Source organism: Balaenoptera ricei, chromosome 10, assembly GCF_028023285.1.
Source record: "Balaenoptera ricei isolate mBalRic1 chromosome 10, mBalRic1.hap2, whole genome shotgun sequence".
Taxonomy (NCBI): Eukaryota; Metazoa; Chordata; class Mammalia; order Artiodactyla; family Balaenopteridae; genus Balaenoptera; species Balaenoptera ricei.
The window spans coordinates 77,293,559-77,312,859 of NC_082648.1; the positions used below are offsets into that span (position 1 = coordinate 77,293,559).

General features: G+C 35.5%; 1 protein-coding gene across 1 annotated transcript in view; it reads right to left on the reverse strand.

Annotated features, from left to right (window-relative positions):
- Nucleotides 1-3,541: 3,541 nt before the first annotated feature.
- Nucleotides 3,542-19,301, reverse strand: part of EPYC (epiphycan) — a 34,143-nt gene continuing 18,383 nt past the window's right edge. Inside the window, exons 2-6 of the mRNA XM_059934730.1 lie at nt 16,845-17,016; nt 11,652-11,810; nt 10,613-10,815; nt 9,212-9,307; nt 3,542-3,712 (exon numbers count right to left, since the gene is read on the reverse strand). Coding sequence (XP_059790713.1) covers nt 3,542-3,712; nt 9,212-9,307; nt 10,613-10,815; nt 11,652-11,810; nt 16,845-17,016 — 801 coding nt within the window. The remainder of the gene's footprint in view (nt 3,713-9,211; nt 9,308-10,612; nt 10,816-11,651; nt 11,811-16,844; nt 17,017-19,301) is intronic.

Here is a 19,301-nt window from a genome sequence, read left to right on the forward strand (position 1 = left end):
TTTAAAGACTTTTAAAATTGACCCATACTCTTTAAATACTGCAAAATGAATTATTTTGATTCAACATTAAAATATAACACACCGTGTTTTTATATATTGTATTCATTTATATTGCTACATAAAAAGTTCCCACAAACTTAGTTACTTAAAACAACATACATTTGTTATCTCAGAGTTTCCAAGGATCCTGGAACAGCTTAGTTGTGTCCTCTGCTCAGGGTCTTACCAGGGCTGTGGTCAAAGCATTTGGCCGTTTGGGTTCTCATCCTGCAGCTCAATTCGGGAAAATCTGCTCCCAAGATTATTCATGTTCTTGGCAGATTTGTTTCCTTGTGGCTGTATAGCTGAGGGCCACACCCTTCAGCTGTGTGTTGGCTGAAGGAAGCCTTCAGGTTTCGAGGCAACCTGCAGGTCCTCGAGGACAGCAGTGGTTCTAGCGGCTGCCCACAGTTCCCTTCCATGGGCTTCCTCAACATGACTGCTCACCCCATCAAGCCAGCCGAGAGCATCTTCTTAGTGCTTCCTAGCACAATGAATACACACACACACACACACACACACACACACACACACACACACACGTGTGTATCATAATCATGGAGCTTGACTTTTGTGACATCCATCACCTTTGCCATATCCTATTGGTTAGAAGCAAGGCCCAGGTCCTACCAGCACTCAAGGAGAGAGGGTTACACAAAGGCATGAACACCAAGAGGCAGGAAATCATTGGGGATCAACTTAGAGTCTGTTTGCCACATGTTTCAAGTCAATGCAGTAAAATATGTCCTTCATATTAACTAGTTACGACTTTATTTGGGAGATTTTAATGATATTGTTGCATTTTGAAATTCTGCTAAGTGCCATGTGACAGCATTGGTTTTGCTATGCTTTATGTTATTCAGAGCATTATGTTGTTAAGTTGAAAACACTGCAATCTTGGTGTTGATTTTTGTGCATTTGGGTGACTTGAAAAGAATGAATCCTAACACTTGATGGCAGTAGTAACTCATTCAAAATTCAGTCAGTGAAAGTCCTTATTTGAAAGAAACTATGTGAAGTTAGACCCTTTATAAATATATTTGATCACGAATACCTTATTTAAATTACTCCAGGTTGCCAATATTAATTATTATTTATTCTATGTACTAGTACTATGTGTAGGTATTATTTGCTATCGTCCTTTGAAAATATTACTAACCCTATAATAACTCAGGGTTTTCAGAGGATTAACACAACACATTTTAGGCCTGTCATCTGAAAAACCTGTGTATTCAGTAAGAATTACTTAGGAATTTTATTTTATTTTATTTTTTTTATTTTTTTTTAATTAATTTATTTATTTATTTTTATTTTTGGCTGTGTTGGATCTTCGTTTCCGTGCGAGGGCTTTCTCCAGTTGCGGCAAGCGGGGGGCCTCTCACGTTGCTGAGCACAGGCTCCAGACGCGCAGGCTCAGTAATTGTGGCTCACGGGCCCAGTTGCTCCACGGCATGTGGGACCTTCCCAGACCAGGGCTCGAACCCGTGTCCCCTGCATTAGCAGGCAGACTCTCAACCACTGCGCCACCAGGGAAGCCCAAGAATTACTTAGGAATTTTAAATGGAAATGTTTGCTTATAAATAGTTTTAAAGTATACTGTAATACAGGGCAATAAAATGCAGTGTCCTCCCTTTTGGAAAATAACCTGTAATATTTAGAGAAAAGTAAATGTGTGTAGCAAATTCATAAAGAAAAAAACGTTGTCATTAAAAAAAAAGGATTGTATTTAATCAGGGATCAGTTTTAGAGTTTTGGAGGCTAGGATGTCCAAGATCAAAGTCTCAGCTGATTTGGTTTCTAATGGGAGCTCTCTCCCTGGCTTGCACATGGCTGACTTCTCATTATGTCCTCACATGGCTTTTCCTTAGTGCATGTGCACATACATAAACACGCACACACACACAAACACACACACAGAGTAATCTCTTTTCCTTCCTCTTCTTATAAGAGCACAAATCCCATCATGAGGGCCCTATCTCATGACCTCATCTAACCCTAATTAAACTTCCAAAGGCCCCATCTCCAAGCACCATCACATTGAGGGTTAGAGCTTCCACGTGTGAATTCTGGGGGTAAACATTCAGTTCATAACAACTTCTCTGTCCAGCCTGTACACCACTTTCTTGTATTATAAAACAGGGAAAAGTCACATTCATAGTATTTGAGGCGGGACAGTGGGGTGGAATAGGATAGGCCTTTGGAGTCAGCCCTTAATCCAGGGCAAATTATTTAAGCTCTGTCTCTGATCTGTGACTTGGAATAGTCATTACTATCTCCAGCTCCTAAGATGTTGTGAATTAATACATGCAGAACACCTTAGTAGATGCCTGGTATGTATTTTGTGTCCGAGAATTGGCTCCTATTATAACAATGTACCTCCATGTAATGGGCTGATATGTGTTGTTCAGAATCAGTAGAGCTGTATGTGCTGATCTGACAAAAATCACCAAGAAATATTTTTAAGTGAAACAAGCAAGGTGCAGAATAGTGATTATCTTTTGTGCTTAAAAATCCATGTTTACATGTACTGATACATACATATTGGTGGTATATATATACATGTAGCAAGCGCATACACTTTTCTGTAAAAAAGGGGGAATTATTTATGTGCAAGTTTTTGTTTCTCATGGAAAACTTGATAAAAGTATGCAAGAAACCATTGACTACTTCTAAGGAGTGGAGCTTAGGGTTTGCTGCTGGAAGGAAACTCACATTTCATTGTATACTCTTTTGTTATCTTTCAATTTTTAAGCAAGTGCCTGTATTATTATCATACATTCCAGAAAGATCAACTTTTTCTAGAAGGTACTCCTCAACTTCTTCCCTACTGTGATTTTCATATCATTGTTTATGTTTTCCATTTTGTATATTTTATTTTTTTCACAGGCACAGAAATATGCCAAGTAACTAGTCAGTTTCGGAAAGGTCTAAAATGAGTTGGCAGGTCTTTAAGATGATAAAATATTTTTCAAATACTGAAGCTATGTGTATTATTGTGGTTATTTGCACGTTGTGATTATAATGAATATTTTTCCACAAAGCCATTATAATTTTCAAATATTTTTATTCTTTTCTTCATTTTCTTCAATGAATTTGAAAAAAGAAACATGCTTTAGTGAAAAAAAAAGAGAAAACTTTAATTAAAAACATTTAAATCTTGGCAATATACCTAAAATGTTAATTTTTAATTTTTATTATATGATTAATTTAAAATTATAGTCCCTAAAACTTGCAAATTACATATGATATATAAGAATATCTGTGAAATATTTTCTATCTTTTAGTTTTGCTCTTTCTGTATATCTTTTAGTTTATTCCTGATTCATCTCCTGTTTTCTTAGATTACTAAGTTGCTATCATATATTAAAACTTTTAGCCGTTTTTTATGTAATTAATCTTTCAGAACACATTTTGAAATTATCATGCTGAGTTTTCTTTTGGAAGAGAGCGGTAAGAATTGTTTTGTTATAGCAGGCATCATAACGCTGACCATTATCTGAAATTAGACAAGACTCCCAATAGGCAAACGAGGTAGGCACATGTATGCTTGAGGAGTTTTGCTGAGATTGATAGGGTTTCCATCCAATCGAATATCCTCTAGTGCCTTACGAATGTAAGTCAAATTTTTAACATTGCAGAAGGTATCTTCATGCATCTCCAGAATGTTGTTATTCTAAAAAAGATTAAAATAAATGATTAGACATGATATAACATATTCTTAGTATTGATTAATAAATAGTCCATTTTGCTTCACCCTTGTTTTTACTCTTTCATTCCTTCTGTCATCCAAAACTGCACGTTATGTGATTATTATACATCAAGCACTTTCTAAGCAGTGGGGATAAATCAATTAACACAATACACAAGTACGGAGCTTGTACTTCAGTAATGGGAATATACAATAAGGAGGTGAAAAAACAAATTTAAAGAAAACAAGTTATTTCCGAAAACGATGTGAACTCAGAAGAAAGGATGGTAACTGTGACAAGTTATCTTAAGAGGCAACAGTGGAGCTGAGCATGGAGTGACAAGGAGACATGGGCATGGAGAGAGCTGAGGCAAGAATATCCCAGGCAGAGAGAACACCAAGTTCCAATTCTGAGTAATTAGTATGGAAAGTTTAAGAATGGGAAAAAAGGGGCTTCCCTGGTGGCACAGTGGTTGAGAATCTGCCTGCCAGTGCAGGGGACACGGGTTCGAGCCCTGGTCCGGGAAGATCCCACATGCCGCGGAGCAACTGGGCCCGTGAGCCACAACTACTGAGCCTGCGCTTCTGGAGCCTGTGCTCCGCAACAAGAGAGGCCGTGGTAGTGAGATGCCTGCGCACCACGATGAAGAGTGGCCCCCACTTGCCGCAACTAGAGAAAGCCCTCGAACAGAAATGAAGACCCAAAACAGCCATAAATTAATTAATTAATTAATTAATTAATTTAAAAAAAAAGAAATCAAAGCCTGAGTTAAAAAAAAAAAAAAAAAGAATGGGAAAAAAGTCAACATAGCTGAAGCGAAGTGAGGGAGAGAGTGAGCAAATATCAGAAAGATATAGATCTGGGTAGGGCCCAGAACTAGATTTTTTAAAATAGCTTTATTGAATACACTTCATATACCATAAAATTCACCCACGTTAAGTGTACAATTCAGTGGTTTTCAGTATAGTCACAGACTTGTATAAGGATCACAACAGTTTAATTTCAGAGCATTTTAAACATCCCCCAAAGAAACCGCATAGATATTAGAAATAACTCCCCATTTTCCCCAACCTCTAGCCCCTGACAATTTCTAAACTACTTTCTGTTTCTATGGATTTTCCTATTCTAGACATTTCACAAAGGGAATCAAACAATATATCATCTTTTGTGACTGGGTTCTTCCTCTCAGAATTGTATTTTCAAGATTCATACATGCTGCAGCATGTATCAGTACTTTTTCTTTTATTGTTCAATAATATTCTGCTCTATGGATATGCCACATTTTTGTTTATCCATTTATCAGATAATGGGAATTTGGATTGTTTCCACTTTTTGGCTCTCATGCATAATGCTTCTATGAACGTTTGTGTACAAATTTTGTGTGGACATATGTTTTCAGTTCTCTTTCATATGTACGTAGGAGTTGAATTGCTGGGTGATATGATAACTCTATGTTTAATATTCTGAGGAAGTATTAAATTGCTTTTTAAAATAGCTGCACTCTTTTACACCTCTACCAGCAATGTATGAGGGTTCCATTTTTCTCTGCATCCTAAGCAACACTTGTAATTGTCTGTCTCTTTTATTTTAGCCAACCAAGTGGGTGTGAAGTGGTATCCCATTGTGGTTTAGTTCATTGCTAGCATAGAAATACAATTGATATTTTATGTTGATTTTATAACCTTCTACATTGCTGAACTCATTTATTCAAATAATTTAATAAATTACTTGTGAGTTTCTATATAAAACATTTGTAGATCAATTTGGGGGGTATTTCCATCTTAATATTAAGACTTCCAAACCATGAATATGGGGATATCTTTCCTTTATTTAGCTCTCTTTCTCCCCAGGTTTATTGAGGTATCTTTGACAAATAAAACTGTAGATATTTAAGGTATACAGCATTATGTTTTGATTTATGTATACATTGTGAAATGGTTACCACAATCAAGCTAATTAACATTTCCATCACCTTACATAGTTACCTTTTGTGTATGTGTCTGGTGAGAACACTAGAGATCTACTCTCAACAAATTTCAAGTATACAGTATAGTGTTATTAACTACAGTCACCATGCTGTATGTTACACCTCCAGAACTTATTTATCGTGAATAACTAAAACTTTATACCCTTTGACCAACGTCTCCCTATATCCCCCACTCCCCAGTCCCTGGTAACCACCATTCTATGAGCTTGACTGTTTTAGATTTTACACATGGGAGAGATCATATAATATTTTTCTTTCTATAGCTGACTTATTTCACTTATTTCTCCAGATTCATCCATGTTATTGCAAATGGCAGGATTTCCTTCTTTTCTAAGGCTTAATAATATTCCATTGTATACATAGACCACAATTTCTTTATCCATTCATCCATTGACAGACATTTAGGTTGTTTCCATATCTTGGCTATTGTGAAAAGTGACACCATGAACATGGAAGTGCAGATAACTTCAAGATACTTATTTCTTTTCCCTTGGACATATACCCAGAAGTGGGATTGTTGAATCATATGGTAGTTCTGTTTTTAATTTTTTTTGAAGAAACATCATACTGTTTCCTGTATCTGTATCACCTTACATTCCCACCAACAGTGTACAAACGTTACCTTTTCTCCACATCCTTGCCAACACTTAACTTTGGTCTTTTTGATAATAGCCCTTCTAACAGGTGTGAGGTGACATCTGTTTGTGGTTTTGATTTGCATTTTCCTGATGATTAGTCTTGTTGAGCTCCTTTTCACATACTTATTGGCCATTTGTACGTCTTCTTTAGAGAAATGTCTAATCAACTCCTTTGCCAATATTTTAATTAGCTTATTTGTTTTTTCCTATTGAGTTGTTTGAGTTCTGTATGTATTTTGGATATTAACCCCTTCTCAAATGTATGATTTGCAAATATTTTCTCCCATTCCGTAGGTTATCTCTTCTCCCTGTTAATTGTTTCCTTTGCTGTGCAGAAGTCTTTCAACAATACATCGTAGTTTTCAGTATACAAATTTTGCATTCTTTTATTAATATTATTCTTAGGTAATTTATTATTTTGTGACTGTTATAAATAAGCTTGTTTTCTTAATTTTATTTTCAGATTTTTCATTTCTAGTATATACATATACATTAGTATTTATATATTGATTTTGTAAACTGTCGTATTGCTGAACTAATTTATTAGATTTCTACTCTGATCCATGGCTTATTAATGAAGGTGTTGTTTAATATCTACATATTTGTGAATTTTCTGTTTTCTTTGTTGTTGATTTTTATTTTAATTTCATTGTAATCAGAAAAATACTTTGTATGATTTCAATTCTTTTCAGTTTGTTGAGGCCTGTTTTGTGGCTTAGTATATTGTATATCCTGGAGATGTTCCTTGTCACTTGAGAAGAATGTATATTTGCTGTTGTTGGGTTGAATGTTATATAGATGACTGTTAGGGCTAGTTGGTATATAATGTTGCTCAAGTCTTGTATTTCTTAGTTGATCTTATGGCTAGTTGTTCTATCCACTATTAAAAGTGGAGCATTGAGGAATCCAATTATTACTGTTGAATTGTCTATTTCCCCCTTTAATTCCGAGAGTGTAGTCTTTATAACTTCTGAGGCTCTGTTGTTAGGTGCATATGTGTTTATAAGCATTACATCTTTCTGATGGATTGACTCTCTATTATTACAAAATGCCCATGAGGAATAATACAGATTTAGTGCCTATGCACTGTACTATTTTCTTTGCTAGGTAGTAGATACACATTGTTAATAATTATCATGCCTCACCTTTAAGTGATACTTATCATGTATCAGTAAATGCAGTACCCACTTTATAAACTAAACCTGAGATGCAGGCAGGTTTAGATATTTGTCCAATCATTAAATAGTGTCAAGTAGAATTTCAGCCCAGGGAATCTGATTTTGCCAGAGTTGTCATTCTTAATTACTATACCATATGTTGAAAAACATTTTTCAAATGAATCAAAAAAGGAGATTTCTATATGAGCATTAAAAATGAATATAAAATGAAGATAATTTAAATTAAAAACAGCTTTATACTGGATATTGGTGAGGTGATTGTGAAAGAGAAATATTTTAAAAGGTTCACTTAAGGCCTTTTTAAACCTTAGAATAGGGACTGTAAAGCCAATTACTTCAAAAAAATCTTATATTGTATATACAAGCACATTCAGTTGAAATATAACATCAGAGACCTGGTTACTCTGTAGAGGTCAATATCATCAAAGACAATAATAATAAAATTTAATTCAGAATTGGAAAAAAAATTCCAAAATTTCCCTGAGGATGCCCTTGAAAATCCTCTTCCAATCCTAAACAAGGCAAGAAATCCTCATATTTATAGAAATTCACCCCCAGAAAAAGAGAGACCAAGAGAGAGCCATAGAGAAACAGGACGAGCACCAGAAAGGGAATACACATTAAGGAAGTTAACACAGCCAGAAAAACTCTCAAAAGTGACAGACTCGTAGACAAGACTCATAGACAGATATTCACAAAAAGACAGCAAAAAGAAGTATGGAAAGATATAAATAGGAATAAAAGAAAATTCACAGAGGTAAATAATTACAGGATCCACAGAGAAAAAAAGAATCAGACTTGCTCTCACATAGCAAAATCACTTCTTGTGATGGTCTATACTTTTTTTTTTGCTAAAAGATTGTAATATTACACCATGATATCGTGTCTTTGAGCACATAATGGTTGTGTTCCCTACAGATTTATTCCACAGATGAAATTATTACATTGATTACAGCTGTAGAACAAAAGTTACTCATATCTGAAATAAATAATTTATCTTTCTTTTTTTCAACAACCAAAACCATTTGTTTTAATTGATCATATTTTTAATATATTTAGAAAATATTAAATCATAACATTTTGAAAATGTGTTTTCACTCATTATTTCAGAGATAAAATGTAGCTTAAAGGGATTTAAAATAATGCAAGCTTTCAAATATGTTGGTTTAGAAAAAACTGCATTTTCTTAATCCAGAGAGATGGAAGTCTGTCATCTCTCAGCAGATAGGAATGCCCTAGGATTGAATCTTCCTCCGTACATGGAACCTAAAATCAAGAGCTAAAACTGACTTTTTTTTCCCCCTGAAAGCTAGAAATCAAATTAGATTTTTCTTTCCCTCTTTCTTCTCTTCCATTTCTAATCTTTACACATTTCTTCAGCAGATGAAGCTCTCATTTTTTTTAAAGAAGCTTTGTATGTCAAAAAGATGCATTATGACTTGGCAAAGAATGAAAATAAAGACTAAAGTTATCAGAAATAAATCAGTAGAGATAAGAGTCATGAATGTATAATTACCTTGTACTCAGATTGAGAGAGAGAATGAATTAAAGACAGGAGAAAAATAAAAGAAAAATTGTCACAATGTATCAACATGCCATTATAAACAGCTTTTGCATCCCATCCTGTTTGCTTCTGTTTTCCATGGAGGTGTTGGGGATAACTTACTAGTAGAAGCCTACCTGGAGGTGAAGGGCTCGTAGATTTTCTGGGAGTGGCAGAGGGATGTGTTCCAAGTTGTTATCGGAGAGGTAGAGATGATGGAGATCATACATATCCTGTAAACATTCCAAATGTAGGGTCTTAATAAAAATTAGTGGTGCTACAGTTGTATTTTTCATTCCCTGTCTGTGAAACTATTTGTGAAATAATACATGCCTGTTCAGGTCTTGTTTTGTAAAACTGAGGCAAATTAATTTTCTATGTTACTGGACAATTCAAATGAGTTTTGGAAGAACTGAAAGCAAACAAATATCTCTCGATGCAAATGAAACGTGTTTCTCAATCTCTAGGCAGAAGCTTTCTTTGCCCACTCTAACTTTCTCTATTTAAGCAAGGCAGCGACTTCCCACATAAGACACTCTGCAATAGGATTTTGAGGATTTTGGTGAGACATAGCAAGAATTTCCTTCATGTTACAGGAATGGAGAAATGAAAAGTTCTCCCCAACAAAATCCTGCTCGCTCCAGCCCAAGTACCAGGTAAAGGGCAGCCTAGCAAGACAGAATAAGTTTAGACAATAACAGGTCTACTCTAGCCAAACATCACAGGATAAACTGTGACTCACTACCGCCCATGCCAACAAAATCTGAGTGGAGAGACTAGATTTTGACCTTTGCCAGGCTCTAATGAGGTGCCCTAACTTCCTTGCCCACCAGGGTGGTGTCACAGGAGGGCTAGTGGAGAGACAGGGTTTCCACCATTGCTCAGGGCTAATGGGTCCACACAACCCCCTGTAGCCTCCATGGAAGTAATGTGATGTCCCTTCAAACAGTAGTTTAAATTTATTTGTTCAACATATATTTAGAGGAGCAGCTTGAATGGAGAAAGAGTGGGTAAGAAAGCCAATCTGGTTACTATTCTCAGACTCTGTGCCGTTATTCCAAGCAAGTCACTCTAACCCCAAACTTGTTTCCTTCACTTAAAAAACAAAATGCATAAAATTAACTGAATCCATTCTCCTTACAAAATAATTTAGAAGGCTTCTACCCTCAAAGGCAACACCCACAGTCTGTACAAGTAGTTGTCCTTCCAACTACATAAGATACTCTTGTTAAGTGGCGTTTTTGGTAAATACAATTCATCCAGCTTACAACATTTCCAGGTGCAATTTATAGACTGGTGCTCCAGATAGCCACGCACTTCTTATTCCAGCTCTGCTTTCTGTTCTTGGTGTTTGAGCAGCCTCAGAATGTACCAGAACACAGTATTTCCCCAAAGCATGATACATAGTGTTGTAAAGTTTATTTTAGGAGTTAAAAGTCTCATCAAATTGAATCCCTTTGTGGAAATAAAAAGGCTAGTCATTGATAGCAAAGGGAATGGGAAGATGAAAGTCTTTCATATTCAAACTTAAAACTCACTTTAAATGCTTCTTGCTTTATTCCTTTCCTTCCAAGTCTATTGTTGCTAATATCAATATATGTCAAAGTGGTTGGCAATTCTGGGAGCTGCCTTATCTTGTTGTCACGCAGGACAAGCTCTCGGAGTTGAGGCAGCTTTCTGAATGCATCTTCATCAATCTCAGATATTAAATTTGATGTCAGATCAATCCTTCTTAGATCATCTGGAAAAAAGAATGAGGGAAGTAGTTAAATATTCTTGAATATGTTTTGCTCACATAAAAATAGGAATATAAATTTTCCCATATACAAGCAAATATAAATATGAATTTAATTAGCAATGGACAATTAATGAAACAATTATTTCTAACAACTTTATAAAAATTTAATTGTTTTCCCCAAATACTATTCATATTTATGCACTTGTAAGAAAGTGTAAATTTAGCAAAGAAACTGACTCATTATATTTAACTGGTCTTTTCCCTATATTCTTCATAAACTTTGTCTGGATTTTCTATTTAAAACATTTTTCTCATTGATGGCAGATTGTTGTATTTTCTAATAGTAATAGATGCATTAGCATTAAAATACAAAGGCATTAAAAAGAAACTTTCGAATGATTAAAACACTTAAGACAAGTACCAAAATTCTTCAAAGTTGACAACAATTATAAAGTCAGATTTAGGTTTGCATTCATCAACCATAAAGCAATTGTGCTTTACTTGAAGTCTATTCAAACAAGCCAGATCCTAGTAAATATATGACCATGACTTTCTACTCTTATTGTTACAACATGATAATGAGTTTTAACCTATAAAATAGAATTATTTGTGATTTTTCTTTAGTTGAAAATAGTTTGAGAATATCAACAACTATATAGTTTCGTAACAACCTTTAATTATTCATCATTTTTTCTTATAAAACAAACCTTCAAACGTAAAAATAATTGATTTGAGTCATATTTGGATATTCAAGTTTCATTTTCAGTACCAACATTTCACAGTGCAAACATTTTAGGAAAAGTCTGTAAAGAGAAGGATATTAGTGCCATCATCCTTACTTAGGCTTGCAAAATCATTTCTGTTGATCTTTTTAATTCTGTTAAAGCGGGAATAGAAATAAGCAGTGTTCTTGGGCAGCGGAGGAATAGCATCAAGTTCATGGTCATCACAGTATACAGTGGTACTTATACAAGTACACAGAAGGCAGGTTGGAAAGTCTAAAAGAAAGAGGCAAACAATATATGTAAGCAACAAAAGTAATTTCTAACAAATTATGTGATTACGAATATTTATTAAACAAGATTCGAGTCTCATACAGACTATTCTGGCATATTTAATATTTTCTCATATAGTTTTCTTTAAATAGAATATTAAAGTCAAATATACCAACTAAGGCTACCTCAATAATTAGTATATTCTTTGTAATGCTTTAAAATTTTATTTTAAATTACTGAGTGAATATTGCATGGTTATTGCTCTTATATTTACTGGAAATTCTATTTTCAAATGTAAATATTAAGATTATGGTTTTTATAAATTTAAAACATCACATATAATATTTTTATTAGGTCTTTCATTCAATATTTAAACAACCCACTGAATCAAAATCAAGAAGAAGATAGGGCAATAATCATTAATGTTAATTCACTCAATGTGCATTTATTAAATCTTTTCTTTGTAAGTGGCACTGTGCTAGCTGATGAAACAGTGGTGAGCCAAAGAGACAGTTCTGTTTTATAATCTGCTATGTAAGACAAATGTTAATCACACAAATAAATAAAATGATGACTGTGGTAAATGTCAAGAAATATCATAGGAGCATAAACTACAGGAATTTGATTCAGTCTGAGAGTCATCGTTTTCTGAGGAGGTGATAATTGAGTTGAAATCTGCAGGAAGAGCAAGACTTGATTATGCAGGTGAGCGGGAAGAGCATTCAGGCAGAGGAAGCAGCAGGTGCCAAGTCCTTTCACTTTGGAGGAACCAGAAGGTGGTCCCTGTAGCTACAGCACAGCGAGCATTGCAATGTTTAAGACATAACACACACGGGCCTTATAGGCTGTGTTACAGGTTTTGTTCCTTATCCTAAGGATGGGCAGGGGTATTACATGATCAGATTTGCGTGTTAAGATGTCACGCTGATTGAAGGTGAGCTGGAAGACTGAGGGAGGGCCAGCAGGCAGAGAGGAGATGAGTTATCTAGATAAAAGATGATGGTTGCTTGGCTAGGGTAATGGTGATAGAAAAGACAACAGATCCAAAAGAGTTGTCAGGCTGGATTATATCTCCATTTATTAATCTAATTGTTTTCTATCACCCCCGTACATACACACTCCTACCCGTCCTTCACTCTCTGTTTATTGGTCATGTAGAGGACAGTGAGCTTCAAGGGAGATAGAGAAGCAATGGCCAGAAGAAAAGAAGGACAATAGGATGGACGATGGAGGCCAAGTGGAGAGATAGTTTGAAGGAATAGGGAATAGAAAATAATCTAAGCCTCCTGAGATGTCAGTTAAGGACTGAAAAATGTCTCTTGGATTAGTTACTGTCGGGATTATAGGAAACTTCAGTAAACACTGTGGAGTGATGAGGCTGGAAGCTGGATTACAGCCACTGAAGGAGGAAGTTAGAGGTGAGGAAATAGTTACAGCGCATACAAACAATGCTATTGAGATGTTTGACTGTAAAGAAAAAGGAAAGAAAGATGGTGATAACTGTAAGAAGACATATTTGTGGTGTGTATGATGAGGAAATGGACTAAAGTGGGAGAGATTTGAAGAAAAGAATCCAGAGGAAGAGAGACTGAATATAAAAAGGATCCTGAGAGGGCAGCAGGAAATGGGACTAAAAAAAAATGGGAAGAATGAAGATTTCAGTTTAATTTAAAATCTGTGGTGTGAAGGACGCATCTGTGAAACCAAGGTTCCTAGCTCAATCCCTGTATGTATCATTTAGTTCATTGAGAGAAAGTTTGTTCTATAATTTGTCAGTTTTCCTAGTTGTTTCTGGTCACTAGTCATACCCTGGAAAAATTATGAATTAACTTAATGTAATTCTACCACCGTTACTGGAAAAAGAGTGCAAAATTCTGATAATAAATCATAGGTGTAGTAGGGGAAAAAAAACACAATCGGAAGAATTTACATCCCACATGTGGGAGGACAGACTGTTCCTCTGTTGTAATAGGAGGAGATGCATGGATGTAGATGTAGGTAAATTATACGTCTGCAAACAGAAAGACCAAAGAGCTGCTGACCGGAAGACAGCATTTTCTTTGTGAAGGAGGCGGCTAAGCTCTCTGATGAGTTTGAGGAGTTTAGGGAGGAGGAGAAAAAAGTTGTGAGACATGAGATGGATGGGGAAAGTGAACTAGCCATGAGAGATAGAAGAAGAAAGTGATGGAAGACTTTCTTGGGATTGCTCAGTGTCAATTCATCCCCATTTAGCTGAGACTTTGCTAGTTTTAGCACTGGAAGCCCCCGGTCTTGGGATCCCTTCACTCCCAGGCAAATCGGGACATTTGGTTGCCTTCGTTGAAGGAGCCATTCGTGGTTTGAAATCAAGAACTAGTAATGCACCTACTAAGGTCTTATTACTGTTGTTAAATAGAAAAATCACTTATAATAACAGCTTCAGGAATGAAAACTATTTTAGGAATGTAAATCCAGGGAAAAATTTTAAGAGAAAGCTATGAAATATTTAATACTTGCTAATTTCTCTAATCACTGTTAATGAATATTTGCTACTTATCACAGTTTTTAGAAAGTAAAGGATTTTGTTCTTCTATATATTCATGGTCATGCTAGTTTAATAATCACTTAGGGTAATTATATATAGTCACACCAGTTATTATTTAATTCTAGTTTTTTCCACTCATAACTCAAGCCTACTTTATGTGGCTTCAGAATACTATTTCTAGAAATTGGTATTCGTAGTAACAAATAATATTTTGATTTTTAATGTTTTAAATATTTCCAAACTATTTGCCTTTGATAAATTTATAAGATTTAAATTTAATTTTAAGGTTTAGAATTTCGAGAGATGCTTCCTCTTTGGAAAGTAAAATGTGAATTAAAATTTTAACTTCATTGCTTATTTTCAGACTCCTTTAGAGACAAAAATTTTTTTAAGTCATACTTTTTCTTATATTGTTTCAAAACTGACATTATTGAGCCATAAGTTTTACTAAAGCTTTTAAAAAGATTGGACATTCTGCTCTTCTATTGTTCCTGGCTCATCAGGTAGTGATGCCAGATCAGTCAACTTTTGAAAGATCTGAAATTACTTAAAAGTAAGTAATGTTCTAGAGATATTTAATTTCCCTATTTTGAGGACTTTCTGCTGGATACGCACATTTCCTTCTCACTGTGTGTGTATCTCCCTGTTTCTGCCTGTAGCGTGTTCTGCTACCTCATAGAAAGTTGACTATGTGGAAAGAATATGGTGTCTTCATTAAAGACAGGATTTAGTGGCCTCTATTTTCATTCCAGCACCCCTACGTACCACTTCCATGACCTTGGACAACTTTTATAGTATTTTGGAATTTTAGTTTTCCTATTTATAAAGTGAAGATAATAGTAACTAGTACTTACTTAGTGTTGTTATATCTCTTCAAAGAGCTAATGTACATAAAACACTTTAGTGGCTGGCGTATAGCATTTCACAAAAGACAACTTTTTTACACTACTTATTGGTGAACAGTTAAAAACTCACAGAAGCAGAGGGTAGATCGGTGGTTACCAGGGACTGCAAGGAGGAGGAAAGAGAGCTGTTCAACAGGTGTAAAGTTTCAGTTATGTAAGATGAATTAAGTTCTAGACATTTGCTTATAACACAGTGCCTATAGTTAACAATGCTGTATTGCACACTGAAAAGTTTGTTGAGAGTAAACAAAAAAGATATACTCTCCTATCAAGAATAGAGTATTGAGAATAACTAACATTTATGATGTTTACTGTGGGCCAGGCACTAACTTCACTCAATTAATCCTTACAACAACTCTATGAGGTAAGATCTATTATTTATTATCCCATTTTTTAGATGAGGAAACAAAGGCCAAAAAATATTGAATGCTTTGCTCAAGACTGTATATCTAGCAAAGTCTCAAAGCTGGGATTTGAATGCTCTCTCCTCTCTTCTGTTCTCTCAGTGTGTTCTGTACAAACTTTTCTTATATTACCTATAACACATTACTGTCTCTAAGTTGGTTTACATGTCTGTCTCTCTGTACTAGACACAAATATCTGTGAAAACAGTAGTCATTTTAAGATAAGTCTTGTGTCTCCAGAATTTATAGTACAGAGACTCTTGATACTAACTAAACCTTTGCAATGGGAACTCTATACCCCCTCACAACACCATTCTCCGTGTGTGTAAAAGTGTTCTGGTGTGAGCCCACTTGAACAGCCCCCAGGGTTGACACTGACAAATTCTAACATGAAATACCGACAAATCATAGAATCAGCTTCAGCACCAGGAATTCCTTCTCATGACCTAAATAAAAGGCCATGGTTTACATCAACTTCAGGCCCTACGAGATGGAGTCCAATGTTATGAAATACTTTCTTCTCTTTTCCTTTTCCTGCTGCTTCCCAGGACTGAGTGAAAAGAAGCCTGTTTTCCAATAAGTACACAGACAAGAATCAGAACAGGCTTGCTTCAAACCCAGTGTGTGAACCTAATATCTATGTGATCTCTGGAAAGTTCCTACGCTTTCTGAGCTAGTTTCCTTGGTAATAATGAAAAAAATTAATACTAATACCTTCACAAGGAGGTTGCAATAGTCAAACGAGATAATGTGAAGAGCTGAGCATTATGGCCCACAGAAAGCATGTGCTCAATCAATGTAAAATATCATTACTATCATCACCATCATCATCATCGGCATCCATCATCACTTGATCTCCTTGAACTGCTGGGGCCTGATCTCTCAGACACAGATTCTGATCTTGCTGATAGTGTATAATTTGTTCTAGAAATGTGTTCCTCTACAAAGCTTTCTGAGTAATGATGCCAGACAAGTATTTTGACCCCAAATCTTTGGTTATTTGATCACGTCCATCGTGCCAAAGCGGAATTATTAAAACAACTTTATATTTTAATACAAAATACATGTATATCTCCTGCTTCAAACCTAGCCTATAACAAAGTTTTCTCCTTGGGTCATGGGGGCTCCCTGCAGAGTTGGAGCTTGGCAGTTTTGAGGAATGAACAAGTGGACTTCATTACAATCCAGCTTTGATGGACCTGACCTTCATTGGTGTGTGGGCCCAGAACCCCAGGGAATTCAGGCTCCTGTGGAGAAGAGCCATCAATCAGCCTGGGGGTGGACTCCTCTTCCTCTTCCTCTTCAGCCTCCTTTGGCTGTGGTGGCGGGGTGAGGAGCTCTCTGTTCCCCGAAGGTATCACTGTCGCTATTTCAATCTGAAAAAGCAGCAGAATTTCATCAGGCAACCTTCTCAATCACCCTCTGTGGCAGTTAACACAAATTTAAAATGTATCCATCTTTGCCGCAAGAGGTCGCTGGTGTTCTGAAGTTGAACAGGGTGGGACGCCTGCTTGCCTGGGAAGGTACATGCGGTTCCAGTTACTGTTATTGTTTTCAATTACTTTTGTTTCTCAAATCTTAGTAATAGTTTCCAATGCCTTTTTAATTTTGGTCTTACTGCTCTTTACAACATTAAAAATAACCTCGTTTATTGTTTTCTAAATACCTAGCATTCCAAGAATACGTTATTGTTGTGAAAGATTCAAATTAATCCAGAAGTGTGCAGAGTAAAATCCAAAGTCCCCTTCATCCTGCAGCCCCAGTTCTACTCCTCTTGTAGACAATAACCAATAAGAAATCGATGTGTGTTTTCAAGTCCTTTTAATCCTTGGTTTTCTAGATTCAAATATTCTGTTCCTTTACAATGACTTACACTTCCGCCAATTGCATTTTTAGTGAAAAGTATCCTTTGTACTAAAATAAAATATATGGACACAAGAAAACTACATGATTTGATTATGGAATGCTGTTTCTCATATATTTTCACTATTCTTTGAATAACAAATATTACCAATAATATTTGGGTATTAAAATTGACCTTTTTGAGAGCTTTGACAATAGGAGGCACTTTTATAAAATTTAAAAAGCTTCTCAAAGATTTTTTTCATGGCTTCTATTTTAGATTACACTTGCACTTACACTCTTCTTACTTGCGTATTTTATGTAGTGAGTTGTTGCTTCTAAGAACAGTTTGCATTTAAAACAACCCATTACTCTCAACTTTCTTCCCTTATCTCAATGTCTGTTCCTTTGTATCCCTTAGTAAATCCCTACCTCCCTACCCTACATTCCTGCCGACCTTGTAACTTTGGGCAGGAAATCTGTTCAAGACAATTGGTTATCAACATGTAGGAACCACTCTTTGAGGCCTAATTTTTTCATGGCATCCCAGAAATTCCAAATTCTCCCTGCCTCCTGATTCTTTCCATCCTTCTTTATTTGCTTTCATTAAAAAAGAAAAACACACAAATTACTTTCTAACTTATTTAATGTCAAAATGGTATGCAAGCTATTACTTTCATGTGTAAAATAAGTACATAATTAGGCTAGATATTTTCTGAATATTTTAGATAGATGTTTCAGTTAACCATAAAATTTTAAGATAGTCTTATGATTTAATGTCACTTTTATACACTTGAATACATTCCTTCACAAATGAAAATTATCCTTTTAAGGAACGCTAAATTTTTTTTGTCAGTTTACTTTTCTGGATGTGTCTCCTTCTATGTTTCTGTAGTTTCTCCATTTCAGCCCTTCCTACATTGTATGGGATTGATTCCATCAGGTTTCTGCCAACCCAAGCCTACTTGATGGTACGCTTTGCGTTATGTCTTTTATCTTCGTACCTCAAGGCTATAGCATAGTAGGTGATCAACAAGTACTTACTGAATATAATAAAAAATTTTGCTTGTCCAAAATAAATCTAATTCACAGCTCTATGCTTAATTTTAGAGATTTTGCTGAGAAAAAATCAACGAATGTATTAATGCGTTGAAAGCAAACCAAAAGCAAATTACAGTGTATTTGGTGCATTAGGAAGCCATACATGAAGATATTATAAAACGTGTCTAGAAATCTCTGCTTGAGAAGATTGGGCACACTTCCCTAAACAGAGAAACATACGGTTTCCATCTGCAGGGTCGGAAGGAGGCAGATTCAGAAGGAATGGATTTGCGGAGAGACCAAAAGGAGGCTCTGGGAAGAGCGGAAATTGAGACAGATCTTTCATGGAATGGAGGCAGCCTAAAGGGAGAAACACATTCCAGACACGTTGCCTTGAATCTTTAGCTTTGTAGAAAAATGTTTGCACATACTTTTTACAGATAATTGTTTTTCCACTGATTTGATGTGAAGCTGTAAGGTCTCACTTGTCATTCAATATAATGAGGCAAAATAACTTTTGTGTTTATCAAAAACTGTTTTGTTCATGCTTACTTGCTAATAAAATGTGAATGTTGAATAAATTTTAAGACCAAAGAAAAGGAATGTTTTTTCAGTTCAGCAGAATTACAGAACTATAGCCTCAAAGTACTGTGTCTGGAGAGCCTTTTGCATTGCAGACACCATTTATTCTCACCATTGAATAGAAGTGAGTTAGGTTTCTGTCGTCTTTTCCTCTTTAACAATTTTCATACTGTGATGTGAAGCTGTGAGGCAATGC